Source organism: Arctopsyche grandis, chromosome 8 (genome assembly GCF_051622035.1).
Source record: "Arctopsyche grandis isolate Sample6627 chromosome 8, ASM5162203v2, whole genome shotgun sequence".
Classification (NCBI taxonomy): Eukaryota; Metazoa; Arthropoda; class Insecta; order Trichoptera; family Hydropsychidae; genus Arctopsyche; species Arctopsyche grandis.
The window spans coordinates 23,841,414-23,869,129 of record NC_135362.1 but is presented as its reverse complement, the minus strand read 5'-3'; the positions used below and the strand labels follow the sequence as shown (position 1 = coordinate 23,869,129).

The window sequence follows — 27,716 nt, the reverse complement described above, 5'->3', positions numbered from 1 at the left end:
TGAGTAGATGAAATAAAGCTAATTAGAGAAATACAATGAACGAGAATTTTTCAGTTCTTGTAAGGCCATATTCAATATACGTATGTATGTATGTATGTATGTACCTGCACATTCAGCAAATTGCGGCCAAACTTCTTTGAGTACGTCATCTTCTTCTTCTGTAAACTCTACTGGTATTTTTTTCCTAGCACCTTCAGTGTTACTCCTTTTAGTCGGACACTTGAATATCAATCCCAGTTCCTTCAGCTTTTTAATAACAGCCCTGCGAGATTTGGTTTGATCTATCAAGGAATCGAGGATCCAGTCGATGACATCTGAAAACACAAATAAAAACACAACCGTAAAACCATCGTAAAAACCGTCCCGCGGAGCCATAAATCGCGGACAAAAATCAAACGCCGTAAATGTTTACAATCGAAGTTTATAAAGGCAAGTTAAGTAGGTATGGATATGGCATAAATAATATACGAAACTTTTACCATATAGATGGAATGGAGGGTACACGTCCCGAGGATGTCTTTATTAAATTTTTGTGCAAATCTAACAGGAGAGTCACGTAGTCCCTACAATAACCTGGCGTATGGATTGTCGTTAAAGTGACAGGGGTCGTTGTGAGAGGTGAATTTAAGAAGTGGGCAAAACGGGGGGAAAATTCGATAACGGCTCAATAATTTACGGAAAATTCCGGACGAGAAAGGAAAAAAACTTTTAAAATAAATAATGTCGTGCGGGAAACATGCAACCCTACCACTATATATATACATATATATTATATATTACTTTATTTGAAACTATCGTTTATTTACAAGGTTTTTTTTTATACAACATATCTGCTAATAAAGAGGTTTGTTGAAAATAGTAGTTTACTATTAGTCACTACTAGATAAAAAACATATATTGAAAAATTTTTGATAGTACTGACATTGTATGCACATATGCATGTTTTTTTATAATTTTTATGATTTTATTATTTGTATTATAATCACATTGACGCTTTGGGGCAACCTGTCAAGTCTCTGTGGTATTGATTTTTTTTTAAATAAAATAAAATAAAATATGTATGTTTCAACAACGAAATTAGATGAATTCGGCGACTTCAGATGATAATTTATACGGTAAATAGTTGATGGTTAATGATCAATAGGGTTAAAGATAGATAAGAGAGCTAATGCAGAATTGAACAAGCAATTCAGAAATACAAAGGACAAGCCGGAGTTTGCTGGGTGGTTAAAAGATTTAGAAAAAAAAAATTCAACTCTAAACGATGTATTGTTTGTCAACCATCAACAAAAAAAGACGAGCTAAATTTTGGAGAATAAAGGGAGGGTAGTCAATTTTAAAAACATTATGAGGAAGTCGACGACTTCATCTACCTAGATTCCTTGATCTAAAAGCAGGGGGGATGCCGAATAGTAGGAATGGCGAAAGCGACGATGGTCAATTTGATAAAGATATGGATGAACCACTGGTGCGATCTCCAGTATTCCCCATTGTATTGTATGGAGTCGAGACATGGACGCTGAAAAATAGAGAAAAGGACATGCTATGTAGACGCATTCGATATGTGGGGTTGGAGAAGGATATTGTGCATCCCATGGACCGCAAGAGCTGGAAGTTTCAGAGAAGCTCCATATGTAAGAAAAGGGTTATTTCCTACTCTTGCCATATTGTTAGGAACGATATAGAGAGTCAGGAGAGGCTAGTAGTCACCGGAACGCAGGGGGGAAGACGAGTGAGAGGACGGTCTCCCAAGACATGGTCAGACCAAATCAAAGAACTAACGGGATCATCCCTAAACTTGGCATAGAACCGGGAAGAATGAAGGCGTATCGTTGATCAAATTCCAGACGACATCGATGACCACGACACTCTGTATTGAGCAATTGAGGAAGAAGTCAATTTTAATCAGGAACCGTCGCAACAATTAAGTTGGATAAAATTGGCCAAGACTGATGAGTCTGATGAGACGGCGGATCTGGATTTAATAACCATCCACATTTCGTCGAGAAAAATTGAATAGATTACTTGATCTCTGTATTGGTAAACAATTGCTTACACAGGAAGTTACGATAATTTAAGCAATAGGTGTGAATTTTTAAGTATTAAAATAAATTTATAAAATAGCATTAATCTAATATATATGTAATTTCGAAAGAGACTTTGTATGTATGTTTGTTTGGTTCGTAAAATGAGTGACGTTCAATTGAATAAAAAAAAAAAACAAATAAATATTCAAATAAAATAAAGTTAATCAAATAAATTTAATAAAATGTTTACTATTGACTTGTTTAAGCAGTTTATATTACAAATACCGAGCGAAGCCGGGTAAAAACACTAGTAGAATATATTTAATGTCGTAAGTGAAGGATAAAATATAGTATAGAATGCAAATAGAATGTTTGAAAAGAAAACTTTATAGCAATTGGACAATGATATTGGTCTTTCATATACACATGTATAAGCCGTTATATTTGAAAGTGGAAGTCCAAGTTTCTATTCCAAAATCAGTTTCTATTTGACTTAATTCACAAATTTATTTTAATTCCATATGTCCAGAATCTCGGCAGAGCAGAATAAACGTATTACAGGCCACCAGTATTTTTAAATATTTGTGAAACGCAAAACTTTATATTTAATGTTTTGCGAGATATTTATTGAAATGAAGAAAAGTGGACTTATGATACCACTTAAAAATATAACGGCTCATATAATACTTATACTAAAATGACGAATATTAATATGAAATATCAATAGGGAAGAAACTGAGTCAATGCGGTACGGTTATATACTAATAATGATAATATTTCAATAAAATTTTCAACAATATATCACTTTATATGGTTATACTTTACGGTTTATATTCTATCCAATTTTTTTCTCAGCCTCATATTTTCCGACACGCATGCCCTACATTTTCACATGAAGGATAATATTTTATCATGGCGCAAAAACTAATACACTTTTCAACTTTTTTTCTTCAATTTTATTGTGGCCGTATAATATACAATTTTATTAGTAAAATTACTGCAGTTTTAAACGAGATGGGATTAAAACAAGAAATGCGCACCCGGCAATAAATAATATATTTACGAGACATAAGAGGACAATGACGGTGAAAGTTCAACGACGCGAATAATGAAGAGGCGCGCGCGTTGACGCCAGAGGCGGCGCGTGTGGAAAACCCGCTCGAAATTTATTAAAACAGAAAAAAAAAATGTTAAAGAATCCATTTATTGCATACTTAACATTCTTTTTTTCAGTTGCCGCCTACTCGCTCGTACAAACTCGTTCACATTGACGGCTTTTATCGCTCCCGAAAGTATTGTAAAACTTTCTTCTTCTACCGAAAGGGGACTTCTTCTCTACACGGGAGAAAAATCTCGTAAAAATACAGTCTTTACTTCCACCCTGGGTGAGGGGATGGTGCGGAGGGAAGGCAGGGTTTTCCCCACTGATCGGTCCGTAAGTTATGCGCGCGAGTAAAATCGACTGTAATCACTTTCGAGAACAAAAAAAAAATTTGTTCGGAAAATTTGCATACAACCCCTGCCCACTTATGGAGGCATAGAATAAAAATAATTCAGTCGTCGAGGGGTTTTCGAGAACAAGAAGACTATCAATCATACCTTTCTCTCCCTTTCGATATTTATGGTGTACTAGCTTTAAGTATCAGGCTTTGCCCAGTTTTTGAAACTTGGGGAGAATAAGCTTCACGTGTAAATGATGAAGTATGTACATATATACATATGTCTGTATGTAAACTGCTCAAATGATCGGTGGAATCATAGAGAAGGACTATGCCAAGTATGGTACTAATTGCCAAGCGTTGCTCAGGTGGGTATACATTTAGTTTCACCATTTTGATTTGAGGCTGCGACACTTTCCAAAAACCGTATATAATTTAGGGTATTATGGAACGATATACACATCTATTGTGTTCGTTCTAAATCGAAAACTGTACAAATAAATTAAATTAGTTATGTCTATGTACATAAATTCCATAAGGGTTGATAAAATTTACCTTTGTCTGTTGAAGGATTCCTTTGATTTTCCTCGAACAATATCCTCAATTCGTTCTCCTGTTCCTCGGACCAGCTGCATTTATCCTTCCTTTAGATAAAAGGAAATTTTAAAGTCATAAAAATATTAAACAATGAATTGAGCGTAAAAAAGACACAAAAGGACATAATACTTGAACTGTTAAAAAATATGTATTTTTTATTGCAAAAATCCTTCGCACAAAACGGGCGAAATGTGCGTAGGGGAAATTGAACGAGTTTTGAGTCATTAAAAAGTTATGGTTATGGTTAATAAAATCGTTTTATAGCAATCATCTGGAAAATGCAGACGACGACTATGGCGACGAAGGAAAACTTTTTATGAATCCTCCCCACAGGACATGTTCGAAAACAATAAGCAATAAATAGCATCATTTCCGCTTAACGCACAAGGATATAAATATTTAAAATGAATTATACCTCTTTTCTTGTTCGTATCCGTGCTCTACGTCGTACGCCTCCTGTGACGACTTCCAAAACAGCAGTTCCATGAAAATTTTCGGATTTTTCTCGGCAACTTCGGTGAATTTTCTCAAGACGTATATGGCAAACTTTTGCAATTCCTATGAATTCAAGAAATTACATATTAATTCAAATTTATTCGAAAAAAAGACCACATACGCTGATATGCATTATATATGTATGTACATACATACATAGATATATAAAATGTTTCATAGATAAATTAGAGATTATCGAAAGATTGATGTAACGTTAAAATAAAAGATCTCGATTACATTTTGAAATATAAATCTAAATTAATTAATTTATTTATATGGGTATATACCGATTTTTATTAGCACGACATCTATGGTCAACATTGTGCATCGATATAATGTTGTAATATTAAAGGCCAATTACAAACATCGATCATCAAACATTACAATCATCATAGAGACATCTATGGACAAATTTTTACAGCATTTTAAATATCAAACAAATTATGAGATGCTGTAAACTCTAACTTTGCGAGAAATAAGGCAGGATTGGAAATTTGTTGGAATCTTTACCAATGAAATTAGAACAATTGACAAACTCTGAAAGGAAACTATCGACCTTGGAGTCACATATCCAAGGTCTGGCCAGCAACAAAACCCGGGAAGAACCCGTGACCACACAATCGAAAGCATTCCATGCTAACTACTGATCTACATACATATGTTGCTGGTTAAATAAATATAAATTCAATGCTGAGATTAAAAATTGCGTTAAGTATATCATACAGGAGTTCACTAGCTCGACTTGACCTATTGAAATCAAAAGTTTATATTACAAATGTACATACATACATACATACATGTTAATTTTTGAAAAATTACTTTCGCTTTCATATCATATTGTAACGAGGTGATTGTGTGTAACAAGCTATATGTAACAGCCAATAAGGTCTTGCGACTCATCGACCAATGATCTGTGCTGAGAGTACATGCCGTATAAATGTAAATATTTAGCGGATTTGTTTCGTGCTTCATTCGGAGCTGGCTGGTTGACGGATCAACGAGTCTTTCACTTTAATTTATGGAAATTTTGGGCATATTTCCGCCGTCAAAGCTTTCCCTATAAAGCACACTAGAGGTATGCGCCAAATAGACCATGTATGGAACAATTGACTTAACTGGTGCTACCACTACAGGTAAACTAGAGTTAGTGAATATCTACACTTTGCAGTATAACTTCAGTAGGTCTATTCGAAAGCTCATATTATAAGATTGAATTGAGAAAAAGTTGGTAAAAACATACCTGAAACTGTTCCGAATAATCTCCAAGGATTCTTTGAAAGGTCCTGAAGAGACTCGCCTGAAAGAACATGGTAGGATACTTGCAGTCCCAAGCCAGTCGATGCATAATCTTGACCAGGCAGTGATTCGTGAAGAAGCCATTTGTGTCGAACTTCTCCAGCAGGATGCCGCAAGCTCGTACTACCTTCGGATGCACGAATCTGCAACGAATGCAGCAATTTGTCGAAATTGAATTCACGAAAGCCCCAACTTAATTGTAAGTACATAAATTGAAAGATTCGGCTGGCGGAATCGCGTAGCTCCACTCGGCAGCCGAGCGAGCGAGATTAGAATGGGACTTAAGCTGTGCCGAGAGACGCCTGGCGTCATATTATAGATACATGCATACGTATATATTATATGTTACGCTTGAGTAATCTTATTAACATACACTTAGATTAGCATAATTTTCCATACGATACACGTAGTTTTGTCTAATGAATAAACTTCGCTTGCGAGATTGTACGAGTATATCATTTAATATATATGAGTTAGAATATATGTATACGTGTATATGCGTGTGTACATATACAGGTGGGGCGAAGAAATCAGATGATGTATTAATATATTTGGTTACAATCTAGTGAGATTGCTCAGCTGTGTTTGGGTTGAAATGCTCTATATATTATACATGTGCATAATATATAGAGCATATATGAAAAAATCGATGTATTTTATATTGAAACTTACAAAAATGAAACCAGGTAAGAAACTGGTTAGGTTTGTGATGTAATTCTCGAAGAGGGGAGAGGGGGGGGGGCTATTTGCATCTTTTCAATCTAGCTTTGATGAAATTTAGTGAATCTAACGTTTTCAGGTCGAACAGAGCGATTTGGGTAGCTCGAAATGTTTTAAAAACATGGTCAAAAGTTAAAATAAACTAAAAAAATAGAAAAATAATATGTATGTAATATAAATAATTCAATACGAATAACAAAACTCAAGCAGTATTAAACATGCCCACGAAGCCTAAGTGGAAGAGAATACATACATATGTAGATCATAAATTTTATTCATACACATTTTTAAATTATGATAATAACGATGAGCGCAGACTACCAGAAAATGGGTTAAGAAAATCTCTATAACCTATGCTTATCGAGGTGGAAAAAATTACATTCTGGCAGCAACGGTTTAATTTAGAAATAGGATAGCCCTTTAAATGAAAGCCATCCAATAAAGTACTGTGCGGAAAGAGGTACAATCATCAAGTGATGGTTTATTACGCACATAATTACTGTTTCAACAACAACAACGGCCATGACTCATTACCACGTAGAAGCTTAAGAACAAAACGAATTTTTGATCTAAATAATAATGCCTCATCCTGTATATATGTATGTATGTACGTATGTATGTAAGTATGATAAAATAGTAATGTGCACGTGCTGAGCCGTGAGACTGGTGCAGGGTTAGCACGTATTTGAATTAGAATATCGCAGGCGAGTGGAATCGTTTAATAAAATGAAAAGTACAATATTATACAAAGGCTGTGTTTGTTTTTGACGTCACACAAAGGACGAGACGACTCGAACGGGAGAGGAAAGGACATGTAGACGTGTATGCGTTTATAATAAAGTTTTTTAATATCGTCGGATACTATGTAGCATCGTCAGGGGACACGTACGAAGAAACTTTGTTTTACGATCGCCATTATGGATGTGGAGGAGCATTTTAATATTGAAATTAGTGATATTGCACGTACGGTGAAGTATGCATGGTATGCATGTATTGTGTTACCTGGAGATGAAGTCTGAAAACTTGAAATCGGTTTCTGCAATGTGCGTGGCTGTCGACTGCTCGGTCTCTTCATCTGAAATTTAAATGAACGTGTGATATTTGAATAGTTTCCGAAGAACTTAAAATTAGTAAGAAAGGTGCAAAAGTTTTAGAATTGCGTATTTAAGAATTGCGAATTTTAGTTTTAGAATAGAAGATGCAAATAAGTTTAACGATTAAATAAAATACAGTGGACTTTCATTGTGATGAGATGGTTATTATGGTTTTGAAATATTGGGGTATATTATATATATTTTATTTATTTACTTTACATTAATTTCATTTGCTATTCAATCACCTTGGCTCACTTCTTCATATTATACACATGTACATCATCAGCCTATACCTCCACTACCTTGATTATTTTCTTCTTGTTAATATAATAATAAAAAAAATATATTTAACCATGATATCACTACGGATTTTACCCCTGAGCGAAACTTATAAAATTTGAACATATAAATCATATTCAATCTATATATTATCAATCATATTCAGGGCTTGAACTCGGTAATAAGTATTAACGCAACCATTGAGCTATACTGCTGGCTAGTTAATTTCTCAACGTCTGAGACGAGAGAAATTTTTCTTTTTGTCTTTCAATAAGTAGGAAATAATGATTAAGGTAGTGGAAGTGAAATAAGCTGGTGTAGAAGTGGGGTTATATGAATGGATGGCAGACAAGTGTTTTAATAATACCCAAAAGGATGGAGATGAATGTTAAGAAGAATGAGTAGAAGTTAGGATGTTAGTTAGGATGATGAAATTCTAATCTTGTTGTTATAAGAAAGATGTTTTTAATTTTACCTTCTGAATGTAAAATTACTGACAGTGAAAAATTAGATGTCTAATTGCAATGGGAAGGTACATAGAATTAAGAAATTTATTTCAGCAGTGGATGCTGTTAATAGAATTGAATATATGTATGTAATATAAAAGTACCTTCTTCCTCTTCTTCATCTTCGTTGCTTTGATTTTCTTCATCAGACTTTGATGGAATATCTGCAATAAAAAAAATCACATTAATAGCATATTCAATTTAAAATGTGTGTACCTCTTCGGTGAAAGATGGGGTTTTTCCATTACAATATTCTCCACCAGTTCGAATGCTTTTAGCAAATATGTACTGTTACAATAGACGTCATCCATGATTGGACAATGCATACAGTTATCGATTTTCGGAATACGAGGCTTTAAATAAATATCAATAAGTATAGCATAAAAGGCGAGCATTTGAAACCAAAAGAAGCTTAAAGTACAACATAAACGTACATATGTATGTACGTAAGATTTCGCAGAGAGCATCGACTCAAATTCGAACAATGTCGAATCAAAACGGCTCGGAAAAAGTGTTATTTGGGTAAGCGGCTTTCACTGCGGAGATGCACATTGCAAATTGCACACCGAGTGCAAAGGCGGGTTGCAAATCCTCCAAGCAGGACATGTTTACTCCAGCCGGTCTCTGAACGAGCTCGGCTGATAACAAAAGTCGCTAATAAGTCTCTCTTATCCGTCCCAGTCGTATAATTAAAGGCGTAAACTGGGGAGAGCTTAAATCCGCACAAATGTAAAAGCTCACCTAGGTTGAGCCGAGCTTTCCCGAATGGATGCAGCACGGTGGAGAAATATGTACAGTGACGTTCCTGATGAAATTTCGATAAAAAGAATGAATGGTTGGAAAATTTTGGCAGGTTTTGTAATGGAACTACTACATGATAGGTAAATGAATATACATATACATAAATGTATAATTTTTTTAATTATAACATAGTGCCAAGACAGGTCACCCAAGATCCCGGTCACACCGGGTAAATGGCGGGCAACTCGATGGATGACTTTGTTGCGCGACCAGATCAAATCAACCAGCAGCGTGGTCTAGTGGTGAATGTTGAATTATTTCGTACTTGATGTTACGGGTTCGAGTCCCACTAAGTCTCGTTGTTGGTCAGACCTTGATTTATCGAAGTCGATCGTTTCTTATCAGAATTTGCCAATTTTTCTGATTTTCATTGAAACGGTTCCTGTAAAAATTGGCGTTTCCTTCCTTCCCATCCCAATTTTCTGTTGCAAACCTTTAGTTATTGTTATATTTATGTACAATTCATAGATGTCTCGTTAATTTGCGAGTTTTTTCAGTGTCTCGCAATTCAACGACTTATAATAAAAAAATGCTGCATTTGTATTTGTAATTGGCCAGGAAGGCGCATTGGGATTTTCCTGTAAGGCCTTCCTGGTATATATGTAAAAAAAAATAAAAAAAAATATCTTAGGTTTCGCCATATTGATCACCATAGATGTCTCTGTGGTTGTTTATCGAATAAAAATTCGTATTGTTACATGAAAGTTATTCATCGTTATTTATCGTATTAATACGATGTTTGTAATATCTGACCATAGATGTCAGATATTGTTTAGATTTACATGTATCTATGTAATAATTATGTGGACCAGGAAGGCGTATTTGGGGTTTACCTGTTAAGCCTTCCTGGTATATTTGTATATATGTATGTAAAAATATGTATGTAAAAAAAATAAAAAAATAAAATGTATACAGTTGTATGGAGCCGGTCTCCGTCACGGGCCCGAATGTGAAACGCCCGAAAACGCAAATATCGGAAGGCAAAGATCGAAAATCGAAAGATCTTAAGTCGAAAGATAAAAATAAAAAAGGGTGCATGGTAAACGGTACATACTCACTTAATTTGCGCGAGCAGGATACAACAAGAACAAGAGGAACAGGCTTTCCCTCCCATATTCTGCGCGCGCACATTAATATGGGAGGAAAAGCCCGTTCCTCTTGTTCTTGTTGTATCCTGCTCGCGCAAATTAAGTGAGTATGTACCGTTTACCATGCACCCTTTTTTATTTTTATCTTTCGACTTAAGATCTTTCGATTTTCGATCTTTGCCTTCCGATATTTGCGTTTTCGGGCGTTTTACAATCGGGCCCGTGAGGTAGACCCGTATGGAGCATGCCACATCAGAGAACTCACCGGTTACCCAAGCTATAAAGTCACCAAACCAGCGAGATCGGTTGCTGGTGTTGTCTGATCACAGTGATTTTATAGCTCGAATCACTGGATTTCTCAAAATGTATAGCGTTGTATTGAGGGGTGTCACACCCAGTGATTAGTTGCTGGCGACGGCATATTGAAAAACACGTGTGACTGAATCGTCACTTATTGAAAACACTTATATGTAGGCATTAGATGTTCTTGGTCGCTTCTGGTTGCCCGAGTTGGTGACAAAAAGTGACTACGACCAACTACATACGCTTGGGAAACTTGGTCACTCAATGCTCTAAATCAACAATATGGCTAACTGTGTACATATCCAAACACATTATATGTATAATACAATGTAGGTATATATGGTGATCGGATAAATGCACTTGAGTGCATTTATCAGATAATCTTAAGAGTGCCGCACTCTTGAGACACCCAAACTTTCAAAGATGCTCAAGAAGAGCTAACGCAATAGAATTCCACAAAAACGCGTCAAGGGGTATTTGTATGTCATCTGAGGGTGCTAACCCTTTTTTGTGGAATTCTATTGCGTAAGTTCTTTTTGAGCGCCTTTGAATATTAGGATTTATCAAAACTACTCCACTATTCAGTGCAATTCAGGAATGCTAGGTATATATGTATGTATGTAGATACAAACCGCAAGTACATGTATTTATTGCAACAATCAACTAACTCAGACTTAACTCTTGCATTTCACCCCATCTTGACTCTTGCATTTCGCACGAACAATGTCCTATTTTTTTTACACGAAATGCCATTGGTCGAGAGGCGGTGTAAGGGTCAGCAAGTGTCTTCATACGGGGGATCAACTATAGTTGAATTTGCGAGAGAGGGAAAGGGTGCCTATTTTATTGGGACCACCATTAAAAAACAATTAAGATAGAAAAATTGGCGATTTGAACCCACCACCTGCTTTCTCTACTGGTATAAAACCACTTAACCAGGGAGTTGATGTTTAGATATCATCGAATTGGGGAAATGGTAGTTACGATGATTGTTAAAATGTTCCAACTAATATTTACATACATACATATATTTTATCACATTAATATATTACATTTAAGTTTAAGATAAGTCATTTATTCTATTTGTGTTTTTCCACATCCGCAATTTTCGGTGTTGTTCATGTACGTATTTTTCGATTTTGTAATTTTTCTGTATAGAATTATTCAATCACCAACCATAGGACGCCACTGCTTTTATATTAAATACATACATATATATGTACTAGTGGTGCTACCCGGATTCTCTCGGTAAATGGAAATGCAGTCTAGTAGTGAGAATACCGTCGAACCATGAAAAAAAAATATTCAATGAACGACCAATCACAAACGTCTTTGACCATTACAGCCAATCAGAAACGACTTTGACGACAGCCAATCAGAAGCCAATTACATACGCCGTTACGGCAATGTGCTTCGGCAAAAAAACGATGTAATAACTGCAATTTGGTCAAATTTTCGAGTTATCACATTCGCGCCCTAAGGACACGATGTACTCGCATGAACACATATGTATGTATGTATATGCTCATTTGCTCACATGCGAGTTCCGATAATTTGAATAGTGTTCAACCGGCACAATGGTCCAATTTAGCCTTTGGGATGTAGGCTTGCACTTGGAATTGTAAATAAGGCGGTTAATGACACACAGCGAGTGAGAGAGGTACAACGATAAATGTCGATGCATATTCGCATGCGGCCAATTGCATTTGTTGCGATTCAATTGAGACGCACAGTACGTTCCATTAACGAATCGCGTCAAAAGTCAACGTCATCATAAACCGAATGTTTGGATTAGCTTTCAGACCGATCAAACATGTTCGGCAATCATTTGACTTTGTTCGGTGGAGGCCTGGAATATTTTCGACCGTTTGATGGATTCGATTCGTGTTTGCTTTCAAACGTGTCATCAAACACGTTCGATAGTTTACTGATCGATGTCAACTTGAAGTTTGATGGATTTGTTCTAGATTATCGCTGTAGAATGGAGCATGGTATTTTTTGCATATGAAAGCTGAAAAATGTTTAAAAAAACCTGTATAAAAACCGTATGTTTACTACGAATACTGTTTGAATACTGTTAACGAATACTGGCATCGGTTTTTTTTGGCATCTTTCATTTAAAACCAAATTAAATCAATTCTATTATTACACCCCCTTCACTTGCAAATTTCCTTTCCCTCCACGTATATTCTTTCCACTCGATTGTCACAATTGAATGAAAATCTATAGGCGTTGTAAGAATTACTATTATTATTGTTGTAGTTCAAAGTCTTTCTTTTGGAACGATATAGTAAATTGTAATATTTTTATATTATTTAGAGTGTAAGTCTGTTTTAATTTGTGTAAAAAAGTATCCACATTGAAAGACGAATTTATGAACGCCGATAAAATAATGTAAAAAAAACCCAGGTAATATTTTGTTATCATAAATGGTTAAATTGTATTTAATAAAATGTAAAAAATATATATAAAATAGTAGTTAATTTTATTAATATATATATATATATATATATATATATATATATATATATATATATATATATATATATATATATATATATATATATATATATATATATATATATATATATATATATATATATATATATATATATATATGTATACACGAGAATTTCATCACTCTGAAGAAATAGTAGAAATAGATTGTTCTATTTAATTATTCACAAATATCAATCGACATCAAAATTACACACAGCTCTCCAGCCGGGAAACTTATTTATGACGCTTTTCCGACAAAAGAAAAATGAAAAGACACTCCAGACAGTCTGGAGGAAGATTCTTCGGACGGTATTGTTTAATAAACTTCCAGGAATAATAAGGAGAGATTGAACGGGAAATTGAATTCACTAGTACTTCTTCCACCGACGAAAAAGTCGAGTTTCGGAAAAAAAATAACGATGAAACCATTTCGGAAGGCGAACTTTGGTCGAAACTAAAATAAGCGTATATAATAATAATAAGAGTGTGAAAAAAAAATCAGGAAAATCATTATCGAACACATTAACTGAGAGTACACATACATACATATATGCGCATATCGGACGAGTTTTTCCAACCCCTCTCCCCGCTTTTCCGAGCGGTAAGTCCTTAAATATACGAGCGCCGGTAGTGTGTATGAATGTGGGTTTTAAACGGGCAACCCTTCACCTCTCATACATTTTCCTGTGGGATTACTAATTCTCCACTGTGCTATCCTTGCACGATTTATATACGCAATGTGTATTTTAAGTATACATTACATACATATATATTATATGTATACATGGCCGATTACAGTGCAACAACATCATGGGTTGAATAAAACAAGAAATTACATCGTTTGTGCGGCATACGATGTGAATTTCTACAAGTGTGATATGAAGGAAAATTTAAGACTGAAATCTGAGGTTGTTAAAAGTTAAATCTCGATTTTCAAGCAAAAACATGGTGCTTTATTATTCATGGACCAAATTTAATGCAGAATTATAGATAAGAATGATCATTACTGTGTACGTTTAATCTTACATGTTCAGGAAATGAAAACGTTAAGTTAGAGTTCTAGTTTGTCATACTTTATGAGAAGGTTGAGATCGATTCTAGCTCAACGTATACCTATAATTTTGATCACGAAACAAGAATCTCATACCAAGAATGCAGATAATGAAGATACGATTATTTTAAAGACAATGAGAAATCAAGATTTAAGAAAATATTTAAAATACTAATAGAGAGTTAGTGGGTTAAAGTTCCAGCCATATACGCTGCTGGCGAGATCTTATGGATATTAAAACAAATATCGACCGTCTTCTTTTAGAATTTTCCGATTTTCTCTAGTTTAATTGTTGTGACGGATCTAATACATCGGTATACTCCCTATCAGTTTCTCGCAAATTAGAGTTATTAAAATCCCGAATTTATTGAATATCATAAAATGATACCAACATAGTGTATTTCCCGCAAATTTACTGTGAATCAAAAATTTTCTTGATTGTCCATAGATGTCTCTATTTTATTATATGTCATGTTATGTTTGAAAAATCATTACTATGTGTGTATATGTATACAAGAATAATCTAACCATGTTTCGCCTTAAGGTAATTCCTGTCATGGCACATATGAATAAAAGTAAGATTAATTAGGCAAATAAGGTTAGAGTATAAGAAGGTACGACATTTATTGATATGAGAGATACTGAGATAAGGCATAAGATTTTTTAAATATGTATACTAAAATTATTTCGTATCGACAGAAGGGCAGGAACATAACCAAGCTATGAGTATCCCGGAAGAGTTTAATAAGGCAAAATTCGGAACTAAAGTATCGGAAGCACAGAACGTATACATGATAGGTATGTCGGGACTTCGGGTAGATTTCGCTTAGTGTAAGTGCGAGCAGTGCGCACGCATAAGGTACACGTGTCGTTAATCTGTGGTTCAGTCTGTCTGGCGCTTGTCGATCGTTTGCACCGCATCGCTCAAAAATAATTTAGTAATAAGTTGTCCAAGAAGCGCTTTATTGTTCCAATTTAAGAGGCTTAAAACCTCTACTGAAAAGTTCTGAAAATAGATATATGTACATATTTGCAATATACAATCGTCTACAAATAAATATTTGCAAGAAATGTACTAAAAAAATGACACAGATTTGTTCCACAAGATATCAAGATAAGTAGAATAAAAGGAAACAATTTCAAATTAGCTGAAGAATTATTTTATATACAAAATCATATCTTCAACATTCACACACGAAAGTGCATGGAAAATCGATCGTCAAATTTTCCCCCTATAGACACGATATTCATCATGACGCGCACTGCATATAAATATGTATCGAACGAAAGCCCTTACATACATACACATAACATATAGAAAGGACAAGAAAGCGACGAGAGACAAATGGTCGTTGCCTAGACAATATTTTTCATGGACCCGTTCGATTGGAACAGATTCGAGGCATTACAATGGCTCATAATTCAACCAGAACGTATTGAGATTGTTAAATCAACTACGAAACAGTCTTGAGCCAATCAACTAGCCGACATCCCAGAGCCACGTGATTTTAATAGCGAACGAATCTCGACGATTCATCGGCAATTTTCTACTCCGCTGAATGTAGTGAAAAAATGAAATAAAATCAAAACGAAGAAAGTAAAAACACCGAGTGGTTTTCCTCCGTTTACATTCGACTTTTGATCCGGGAAGTTTTTCAGACTTTTTCTTCTCATTCAACGGTGCATTCTCTTTTTGTGCAGTTGATGCAGCAGTGGCCGTTCTCGTTCTCGGTTGTTGTGTTGTTGAAACTACAAAGAGAATGCTTGCTGTTTTATTGCTCCTCGAGCGCGGACAAACCTGCCTGTTATATTGAAGTTTACGTACAGTCAAGACTACGAGACATTCCGAGCTATATACAAATTAGTTTAACCATTCTGAGACGTTCAAATCCTATAAAATACACTTAGACGTACATATAATACATACATAACTGTAATAGAAATCCACTAATGGGATGTTATGGGTTATTACGGGTGCGCGAAATTAAATTGACTACAATGAAAAGCCTCGATTATGTATTAAATAGTGTAATATGAACTGGTTTCCAAAAATAAAGAAAATTGTCACTACCGGTTCTACCGAAATAAAATCGGTCTACTAGCGATAGTACAGGTATCTACCCGTAGATTTGTTTAAGCAATTGACAATAAAATATTAAATAATTTATTATACAAATTGTTATATAGGTTATATATGTACGTAGAAAACCAATCAATTTTATCCCAATGAATTCGAATAAGACAACATTTTTTTTTGGTTTCCTCTCGTTTATGAGATATGAGCGTTTAAATTTTAAAATTCGTTAGATATTTATTTAATTTAGGTAGATATATACCAGGAAGGCCTAACAGGTAGACCAATGCGCCTTTCTAGACAATTAATTACAAAGATTGCATCATTTTTAGTACATAAATCGCTGTATTTCCAGAGGTCGAAGAACACGAAATTAACAATTAATTAATCCAAAGAGACATCTATGGATTAAGACTTTTAAATAAATTTTTGATGAATACTCGGTGACACCGGTTTCGGTAATACTGGTCTTGGAATTCCTAGGTGTATTTACATGTATTCGAGATCAATAACAAAATTGTTACATATAAATTAAAAAAATAATAAATAAATTTTGCAAGGTCCGTATATGTACATACCTGCATATGTATGATTGTTATAAAAAAATAAGACGTTTAAAAATTGTGTAATAAATTAATATATAAAGATACATAAGTGGGGATAAAAACAAATTGACTCTGAGCAAAAGTAATAAATAAATTCTGTATTGAAAGATCTCCAATGGAAGAATTACATGCTGAAGTTTCCGTACAAGGTTTACGACTGCTGCACTGTGCGATATCAATTTCAAATCTCATAACAGTCGACGGAATCTTAGCTGATCCATTTTTCTCCGATTTAATATTTGTTCTCGATTTGTTCGCAATACTGCACTAACCGTAATTCAGAAATCTCTTTCGAGTCACGCCATTCCCTTCCGGGATTCGAACCCGAGTCGATTGAATTAAGTCATCCACACACAGCTATATTTCACGGGAAACGTCTTATTTTACGACGAAGTAAGTGTTCGCAAGATTGAGAGACTTCTCTTTCCCGATTGATACATATATGTACATACATGTGCTATATTTTACGATGACGATAAACAAACGGTGCAGCTTCCGTTGTCGTAAAATTCCTACACTGCGAATGATGCCATTTGGGTCTCGCAGTTTTGACATGCGATGATTAAATTGCCATGTTCGAAAACGAGGAAAAAACAAAGCGTGTAATCCCTTTGAAGGAAGTTATAAAGTTAAGCGGTCGTTGTGTAGGAATATGTTATAATAATTAGCTTTTCGCAAAACATGCGCTCGAGATTTTCCGACACGCTGCAACGTAAATAATATGATTTGACTTTTTGTAGGTCGCTTGTAAAAGTCGCCGCGGATGTAAGTATGTAAAAAAAAGAAAAGAAAAAAGAGAAGAGGAGGTAAAAAGAAAGGGAAAAACCACGACAGCCTCAGAGGAAAAACAAAAGTGGAAAGAAAAACGCAAACAAAGCATTAAATGCGGAATATAAGGAAGGAAATTTTCCGAGATGTCGCAAAACGATTGTAGCAATATAAACACGGCAAAAGAATATCGCAACGTGGATGGAAGACGGTAACAAAGAATGGTAGCGTAAAAAAAATCGGCCAAGGAAAAGTGTTGTGCATTGTGGAAAAGTTTTTCTCTCGCACTTTTTTATATGAGAGGAAAACTTTAATCTCGCGCGCAAACGAAGAATTATGGCGACTTGTTGGAGCAGAAAACAAAAAATTAAATGCATAAAGAGACGACGTAATCAAGATGAATTGTGATTACATATTGATGAAGAGAAAATTGAACGTTTAATAACATAAGTCAATCATTTTCAATACATATACAATAAGTGCATACAATTCAAGCTTTCGTTTATCCATTGATATATGTAAATTAATATAAAACATCAATTGGAATGAAGTGTTTAGCATTAATTAAACACTCAAACGTATTTCAAAAAAGTTTAAACGTATGTAAAAAATATGAACCGTAATTAAAAGTTATGAATTGTAATTACTATGCTAAAATGCGCACAACGAAAAGTTTTGCGCTAATTGAGTTAAATATATTTATTTCAAATGGTAAATGAATGTTAAAACGTTCATTTAAATACTATATGTAAGTATGTATGTACGTAGTAATTTGATAATATTATTATCAACTTAAATAGTAACCATTTTTTTTTTATAATTTGATTCAATTATTTTTTAAGATACATTTCACATACCTATAATATATGTACATATGTGTGAATATAATAATTAATATTCATAATTAATTAATAATTCATATTGAAGTTTTATTATTATTTTTTTGGTTTTCTAATAATTATTACTGAGTCTGAAAGATAAGAAATTTCCATTAAAAAAATACAAGAATTATTGCTATTGCTAGAATTATAACGTAGCTATTATGTATTTTTAAATCTGTTATTGCCAAATCTGTCTTATAATTTATACCTGTCTACATACATATATGGAGTCTAGACGTGGACATTGAAGGTAGTAGATAGAAGAAGAATTGACACTTTAGAGAAATGGTGCTAGAAGGGAATGTAAATGGTAAGAACACACTGAAAAGTGCGGCATGGGAAGTGTTCGTGATTTCTAGCTGTGATGGTCGTGTCTTGACGACGTTGCTAATTCGTACGATATTATTATTTCGATAAGTTTCTCTTATATTTCTTCAAATATGGGAATCGTCGCTATTGACCACAGTAAAATCTATGTCACTGTAGGGAAAAAAGTGGAGTTTTTCAAGGATTGCGATGGCATAGATTAGGATTGATAGCATTTTTTGTTTATAAAAAAGCACGTGCTGCATTTCACAAAATATATTTTATTTAATTGTTTAATATTAAAAAATGGTTATAACACTAAAAATGGTATATATAAAATTGAATGTCTGTTTGTCTATTTGTCTCGTATAGGCTCCTAAACCAATAAACCGATTACGATGGAACTTTCAGGATTTGTTGTATGCATTTCCGGGAAGATTACTGTGAAAAAAAAATGGAAAAACCTCTTAATAATAATAATATTCGGGAACGGGAATTGAATGCCTTATTCTAGCATAGCAACGCATGCCGGGTTCAGTTAGTAAACAATATAAAACACCAATAGAAAAATTAATTAATTAATTTTCAATAGATGGCGGTAAATTTTTATGAGACTTTGCGCCGTCTATTAGCATATAGGAGACATGGTAGCAAACAGTTTATGTTAGTTTTTTTTCTTTTGTTATTATATTCGTACGTTTTGTTGCCATAATTTTAGCTGTGACGTACATACATATGTACGTACATATGTCGAATCGAAACGACTATTAAAGTACGGCGAGCGTTATCTCAGATACTCAGACATACAGAATAGCGATATTATATATATATTATATTTTTGGAAATAAAGGATGTTTCTATTAAATGAAGGAATAAAAAATATCGGTTACTTTAGGGTGTCGGCTTGTATATGTATGTATGTACATATGTCTATATGTCGAAAGTGTGTATTGGGCTTAAGTCCACAGGGTGTATAGGGCTTCGTTCCAACTATGCTACACACAAAACTGATTACGTATACTCGTTCAATTTGAATGGGTGCGCAGGATAAGGATCTTTACGAGCGTTTCCGCGTGTTCAATCCGCGTAAAATGGTAGAGGGACAGATGGATGGTGCGATAGATGGACCGCCCCTGGAATTTGGCGGGAAAATCGGCATCTCGATGCCTTCAGCCACCCCCCACCCTCCCCCCATCTCCCGGGAAATATTTTAAACAATGAGCCAGGGCCACCCGGCGGGAAGTCGTAACGGTTGTAATGGTCCCGAACACGACCCATTACAGCGATAGGGCCGGCCCTTCGGGGGCGTCCCGGTCCGGATCTGGATCCGGGAAACTGCACGCGCGAGAGCGATCCCAAACGCTCCAGTATAAACTATCAGTTCAGAATGTACGCATGTATAATATAATGTTCGTTTGACGTGATTGTGATGCGAACAAGTACATACATACATATGTAGCTTTTGTATGCGTACACATGTTTCGGTTTGATCTTCAACAGCTATGCAGGATGAGCGCTTTTCTTAATGCATACATAATTCCAAGAGCATCCCCGTTCAAATGACAAATGTAATAAATCTCCATCTAACCAGCGGAATAGACTGGTGGTTAGTATATAATGCTTTGAACAAAGTGGTCACGGGTTCAAATCCCACTGGTTTCTGCTGGCCAGACTCTGGATTTGTGATTCCAAGTCAATCGTTTCCTACCAGAGATTGCCAATTTATTTGAATTTCATTGAAACGGTTCGAAAAAGTTGGCAGTCTTACCGTACAATTCGCTGAATTGTATTACATTCTGCAAATTTACAAATTTGACCATAAATGTCTGTGTGGATGTTAATTGATGTATTTATTTTGTACATATAATACTAATAAAATCAATCAAATCAAATTTACAATGTATCAAAGGTTAGGTCTTCTTGATATAAATCTATATATATATATATATATATATATATATATATATATATATATATATATATATATATATATATATAAATGAATGTGTGTGTGTGTGTGTCTCGAATAGGCTACTAAACCACTGAAAATATTACGATGAAACTTTCAGGATTTCTTGTGTGCATGTCCGGGAAGATTACTGTGAAAAAAAAACGGGAAAAAACAGGAACGGAAATGGGAAAAACGGGAATGGATGTCATTGCAACGCAATAATTTCAAATGTGTTCGCTACCTGCGTTTTTTCCGACAAATGGGAACGGGAACAGGATCGGGAATAAGAACGGGAACGGGAACGAAAACTTGAACGGGAACGCGAATTGCATGCGTTATTATTGCATTGCAACGCATGCCGGGGTTCAGCTATTGAAAATAAAAATAAAATATTAATATAAAAATTTACGTCCTTTTTTTAATTTATATTTTTCCAATGCTGCCACTATGGATTGGTCCAGAGTCTGATTTATTGTATTAAACTTGTATTCATATATATGTACATTTGAAATTATATTCAAATAGTGGCGAGATATAGTGGGTAGGATGGTTTTTGCTATTATCATGAGGAACCATTTCAACATCACATAAATTGGAAAACTCCGATAGGAAATGATAACGAGAGTCACAAATATCCAAGTCTGACCAGCGGCACTATGAAAAAACTCTGTATAAATTCTTTTCAATTGAGTTTAACCCAGGGCTTGATCTCGGGAACCTTTCGATGGTTAGCATTCACGCAACCACCGAGAAAAAAAAAACCAAAAGCGCATTTTTTATATAAATGTACATAAATACATATCACATAAGAAACAAGTTAGGTTTGTGAGATAATTGTCAAGGAGACGAGTTGCGAGCGTCCACCTAGCAACAGTTCTAATTTCGTGCGATATTTCAACGTTGCAACTTTTCGTGACATGTTAATTTGCATAAATTCAACTCAACCTACCGTGCGTAAATAAGTTGCACTTAAAAAGCTTTCAAATTTCAATTGTCTAATAATATTGTGAGTTATTTAAAGAGAATATTGACTACTGTGACAAATTGAATTTATATTTAAATAACCTAACAATACATATATTATAGTAAAGCCAGAGCGTACTTTTTATCATGAGATTCATATAGAGATGTCTAAATTTGATAAAAAAGTTAAAAAAAAATACAGAGGCAACCCTGATAGCGCCCAGTTCTCAAATATGCGTTTTATTGCCAGCATCCCATCTCGATAATAGTCTTAGGTGGATTTGTACCCCTCGAGGGTTGTGCTTTATACCATATCGCAAACGGAAAATGGTAACTCGCCTAATTTATCCGCACTGTTATAACTGCAGACCGAACGAGAGCTTAAACACACATTACTGCAGATTTAGCCCGAATAAAGCTCGTCCTCTCGCCTTAATCCCAAAAGCACATATGTATGTATATTGTAAACCCCACCTATGAATATTTTTCGCATGATTACCTCAGCGCGAATATTTACCCTTTTATGAAATGATTATAATTTAATTATTTGACGGGGGAGGGGAGGGTAGACCTACATATGTATGTACAAATCGACAATTTGGTATTCGTAATGGCGTTTAAAAAGGTAGTTAAACATCGGTCGGATTTTGGATGTGTTCGTTATAGGCACTTTGTATAATCTAGGAGTTCTATCAAATGCTCAGTATGTATTCAGTGTGGCTTATGTTGTGTAATATGTACTTGCTGTGAAATGAAGCTGTTTAGTTGTCCGGTTAAGTGTGTAACATTAAATGTAGAGTAGAACTTAATATGACATTGTGGGATTTAGTTTTATAATCTAGAAGAGTGCCCGTATGAATGTAAGTTGGTATGCATGAGTAGAATGAATGATGAATTTGGTAGCATGTAATTTGATAGACCGTTGCGGCGCTCCGTCGAGTAAGTATTGTTTTCAACTCATATACATATATGTACATATGATGAGTTGAGTGGTTTAGATAATGAGTCTCATTTTACTAAACTGCCTATGTCTCCTGACAATCATATCCTACAGTAGACTACGATAATCCATTAATTTATATTAACATCATACTTTATAACACGATTTCATTATTTTCTGCTTCGAATAAAGGACCTTAACTGCGCATAATATTAATCCATCTCATTTGTGACTTTCCTCATGTAATTTTACAATCTTTTGGATATAATATTGGCATACATCTTGGCTATGTATGTATATACATCGTATTTTTATTTCTTGGTAATCAGAATTGCATTAAAATATATGGATATTCTTTTCTGAAACTTCATCCCTCTTACTTGTCTCATTGGGTATCAATCAAGCACTTCTCTTGTCTAACTTTTGTTCATCAATATTTCTCACAGAGTTTTTAGCATTTCGAATTTGTTGATTATTATAAATATGCTACCCATCTACATATGTATCGCAAAACTTAGCTGTATATCGAATTTTTCTATAGATGTCTCTATGATGACCAGCGAGCCAGCAGCATGGCTCGGTGGTTACGTTGATATTAAGCACCGAGAGGTCACCGGGTTCGATCCCATGAGCTGAGTTCGATTAAAAAGAATTTATTCTAATTATAATCTTTAATTCTGCTGATCAGACTTGGATATTTGTGACTCCAAGTCGATCGTTTCTTATCAGAATTACCCAATTTATCTAATTTCATTGTTGAAGCGATTCCTCCGTCAAATTGGAAAAAACCATAGTACCCACTATGTCACCACTATTTGAATATGATTTAAAATATATATATATATATATATATATATATATATATATATATATATATATATATATATATATATATCATCTATAACATAGATACCTCGATGTTTTATACCTCTCTAAATATTACTACTTATTAATGTAACATTTTGGCAGTGTATTAATTAAATCAAGCAACGTTTGGAAAGTCTCAGAAAAGATTCAATTTTAAGTCTAAATCAACTGAAATGAGTTTATTCAAAGTATCATTTACACAATGCAGCCCCACGTCACACACTTACAAAAGCAAACACAACTCGGGCATTTTATAGAATTCCTGGATTATACAAATTGCCATACCTATACGCGTCCTATTGTAGTGTATCCCATTCTATGGAGAGGGGGGTCGTAAATACCCGATTAAGCACCCCGAGGATTTAAATTGAAGCCTACAGTCGAGATTGTAATAGCGTCGGTATTAACTATGCATAGGAATTAGCAGTAGGCGAGTGAGTGTCGACTGCTGGAAAATGAGCAAACGAAGAGAGAGTGGATTGTTTCAGATGAAAAGTGGCTCTTTGCGTTTCTCGAGGAGGGTCTGAAAAATAAAATAAAAAGAGGCAGAAATGTGGGTCAATGTGTATTATTGATATGCGTAATGGTTTCAGGCGGACGTAAGTGATGGCCGCGCAGACTCCCGGTCAGGGTTGAGATTTATGGGGTTGCTCGGACTATTAACGCTGATGACGCGCTCTGAATGGCTTCATTTGAGAGCCACCTACCCCCCCCCCCTATCTCACCCTCCCACCCGCTATGAATAATGGCCATTGTAAAATAAGTTACTTGAATGGGTATTGAAAGCCTTAATGGGTTATAAGTAGTGAAGTGTGCTGTGTACCTTTGTATGTGCGTCAAGTGGTGTGGGTTAAGAGTGTTGGTGGAACACTTCTGTATAATGGACTTTGGATTTGGCTCCGAGTGCATCTACAGTGTGTGCTAAATGGACAGAACGCGTTCATGTTGATGTCAGAAGCAGTTACTGTTTGAAATGCCAGTGGAGCTTACTAGTAGGCAAACTTGGAGGGGGTCCTTTGTTTTTTTTATTTTTTTTTTGGAATGATATTACATATGAAACTATCAAATGGCGTAAGCCACCAGTGGAATTGATAAGTTGGGAGGCAAGGGGGGGGGGTTGATTTAAATTTAGATAATGTAATGTAGATTTATGGTCTTAAACTCTCGACTAGTGAGGATAAAATCATCATATGACAACAATTTCCCCTATAAACTTAATATTCAAACTTAAAAGATGACTTTTTTAGCATCAGCAATCGAGTCATATAAAAACGGCAAACTCTAAAAGTATGCAGTAGATTTGGATATAACAATAATACGAAATATATTGTTGCGTGGACGTGAAGAGGGGATGCCGAGATCGGAGTGAAAGACGTAGCGAGTAATGGGAAATGTAATTTATTGATCTTGATTCGTCGACGAGTCAGTTCCGAATGAAGCACAGAACAGATCCGCCGAATATTTATACACAGCGTGTCCTCTCAGCATAGAGAGATCATTGGTCAATGGGTTGCGAGACCTTATTGGTTTATTCATATGATTAGTGATGGCAATCTCTACGTTACGATATATTTCAATTACAGCGGATCTTTAACAAAATATGAATGTTGTTTTGTTCGACCGCTATTAAAATCTAGTTTTGCAAACTGACAAATTCAGTATACAATTTAATCGTACCACAGACGGGTATTGTAAGGGGACAATGCGATCCCATACAAACATGAGAAAGGTTATTTGTACAAATCTACAGTTTTCAATATATGATCCGTTATATTTTAAAGTGGCGGAAGTCCAGTTTTCAGATCCAAAAACAGTATTTTTGTTTGACTTAATTCACAAATTGTTATCACTTATTTTTATTCTATGTCCAGAATCTTGGAAAAGCAGAATAAGCGTATGACAGGCCACCACTATTTTTAAATAGTGTAAAACGCAAAACATTAAATTTAATGTTTTGCGAGATTTTTACGTGTATATATATATATATACCAAGAAGGCCTAGCAGGTGAACGCCAATGCGCCTTCCCGACCAATTACAAACATCGAAGTACCATTTTTTAGAATAAATTTAACAAAGCATCATAGACATCTATAGATAGATTTTGACTAATTTGATAACTTTTTCGCAGCATTTTTCTTATATTTAAGTCGCCGAATTTCGAGATGCTGAAAAGGAAATTTTGCGAGACATTTATGGACAAATTTGCAGCACTTTTATACGAATCAGCGAAATTCGAGATGTTGAAATTTTTGGAACCATTTCAATGAAAATCAGATAAATTGGCTAAATCTGATAGGTAACGATAGAGCCAGAGACACAAACCAAGGTCTAGCCAGCAGCTACCAGTGGGACTCGAATCCGTACCCACTATGTTCGAAAGCATATATGTATGCTAACCACTAGTCTACACTGCTGGTTATTTCTCGAAATGAAAAAAAGTGGACTAATGCCACTTTCAATTATGTATATTATCATATACATACATAACAATTATGTATATTATCATATACATATTCAATTATGTATATGCTCATATGTCCTGAAGATGGGTTTTGAAACTGTTTGTAATACGAAATCAAATACAAAATGTACTGAAAAAGTTTTTCCAACTTTGATTCGCCTGGGAAGCGCCGGGTGATTCAGCAAGTACTTTTCATATGCGAATACGAATTGAAGCAGATATTTTGTCGCAGTTAAAATATGCTGGGAGGCAGCAGCTGACTCGTTTCGATCGGCGGTTTTCCCGAACACGAAGTCACGTCACGAAATTATACGATTTTGAGACCCCCGGCGTACGACTATGGATAATTTGAATCGTAAAATTACCCTCATTTTGTAGAGCAGAAGATGGCGGTTATGTGAGAGTGGGGGGAAAAAGGGGAGGGATGGAATTATATAATGTAACGTTCGTCGATAACCCTTTGCGGGCGTTGCACGTTTCGCCTTACCTACAATACGTATTATAATTAGAAATTATTATTTCAGCACTTAAAACTTGCCCGAGTTGCAGTGCAAATATAATTATTATATTAGAGGCGCGGAAGTTTGGGTAAGATACGCCGAAGGGTTGTTGATAGTTCTGTTGGCGAAGTTTGCGAATTGTGTTGTATGAAAGGTGCGCTTTTCAATAGAAAATTTATCTCGAGCGTGTCGTATGTGTGAAGTGAATGTATTAAAAGAATACAAAGTATGTAATGGATATAAACTCTGTTCCTACTGGGATTGTAAAGCAGAAATTCTGTTGTCAGTGACTCAGCGACACCACTTCGCCCTATAAATATTCGAAAATCATTTATTTTGCAGAATCTGACGCCAATTTATTGGGAGTCATTTTTTAATGACAAGAAAGCTTCCACGAGGCGTCCCAATCCGTCAAAATCCGTTGATGATTTCGCGTTTTTAAATTAAATCCTAAATTGTGTATTTTTGATTTTGGCAAAGAAAAACCGAAAATGTAAAATTTTAAATGACCTTGAAATAGCATGTACCAAATATGAATATTTTGGACACTTGATTTGCTGGAAAATTTTTGAGTGGGTGCCGTTTGCGGCCAGACAAGTTTGTGCAAATTTGTCTGTTGTAGCGATTTTTCATATTTGTACGAACGAATAGTTTGCCAGCAGACTTGTCTGGCAAAACTCATAAATATTATTTGAAAATAAGATTTTAAAATGTTAAAACATTGCACAGCAATAGAGTGGGATTTTGGGAAGTCATCTGTTCCTCTTACCCCTTCATGAGAATTATTTCACAAACGTAACCTATAGTTAAGGTAGTTTTTGTAAATGTAGTAGTTGTTTTTAAGAAAATGTTATGTATGGTAAGATATCCTAAGAAACAAAGTGAAGAGATTTGTCTCTCATATGACCTCAAGCTACAAATAAATGTTATAGTAAGGAACCTCACGAAAGACCTATGAAGAGGTTTTTGCAGCATTTCATTTTACAAATTGGCGAACCTAAAGACGTTGAATAAACATTTTCAAAAGAGATGTCAATTTACAGGAACCGTTTCAATGAAAAGCAGGAAAATTGGCAAATCTGATAGGAAACTAGGAGTCACAAACCAAGGTCGGGCCAGAAGCTACTAGTGGGAATAGAACCGTGACCACGTTGCTCGAAAACATAATATGCTAAACAACAGTCCACGCTGATGGTTGAGTTGT

At 35.0% G+C, this 27,716-nt stretch overlaps 2 protein-coding genes across 3 annotated transcripts in view; one reads left to right on the top strand and one right to left on the bottom strand.

The window, feature by feature from the left end:
- Positions 1-27,716, bottom strand: part of timeout (circadian regulator timeout) — a 295,646-nt gene that overhangs the window by 18,110 nt on the left and 249,820 nt on the right. For both annotated transcript variants that reach the window (XM_077436111.1, XM_077436110.1), the window contains 6 exons: positions 8,558-8,617; positions 7,577-7,649; positions 5,799-5,997; positions 4,479-4,621; positions 4,022-4,110; positions 105-314 (listed from right to left, as the gene is read on the bottom strand). In XM_077436111.1, coding sequence (XP_077292237.1) covers positions 105-314; positions 4,022-4,110; positions 4,479-4,621; positions 5,799-5,997; positions 7,577-7,649; positions 8,558-8,617 — 774 coding nt within the window. The remainder of the gene's footprint in view (positions 1-104; positions 315-4,021; positions 4,111-4,478; positions 4,622-5,798; positions 5,998-7,576; positions 7,650-8,557; positions 8,618-27,716) is intronic.
- Positions 1-27,716, top strand: part of LOC143915475 (venom allergen 5.02-like) — a 191,547-nt gene that overhangs the window by 30,240 nt on the left and 133,591 nt on the right. The gene's annotated exons all lie outside the window — the stretch shown is intronic.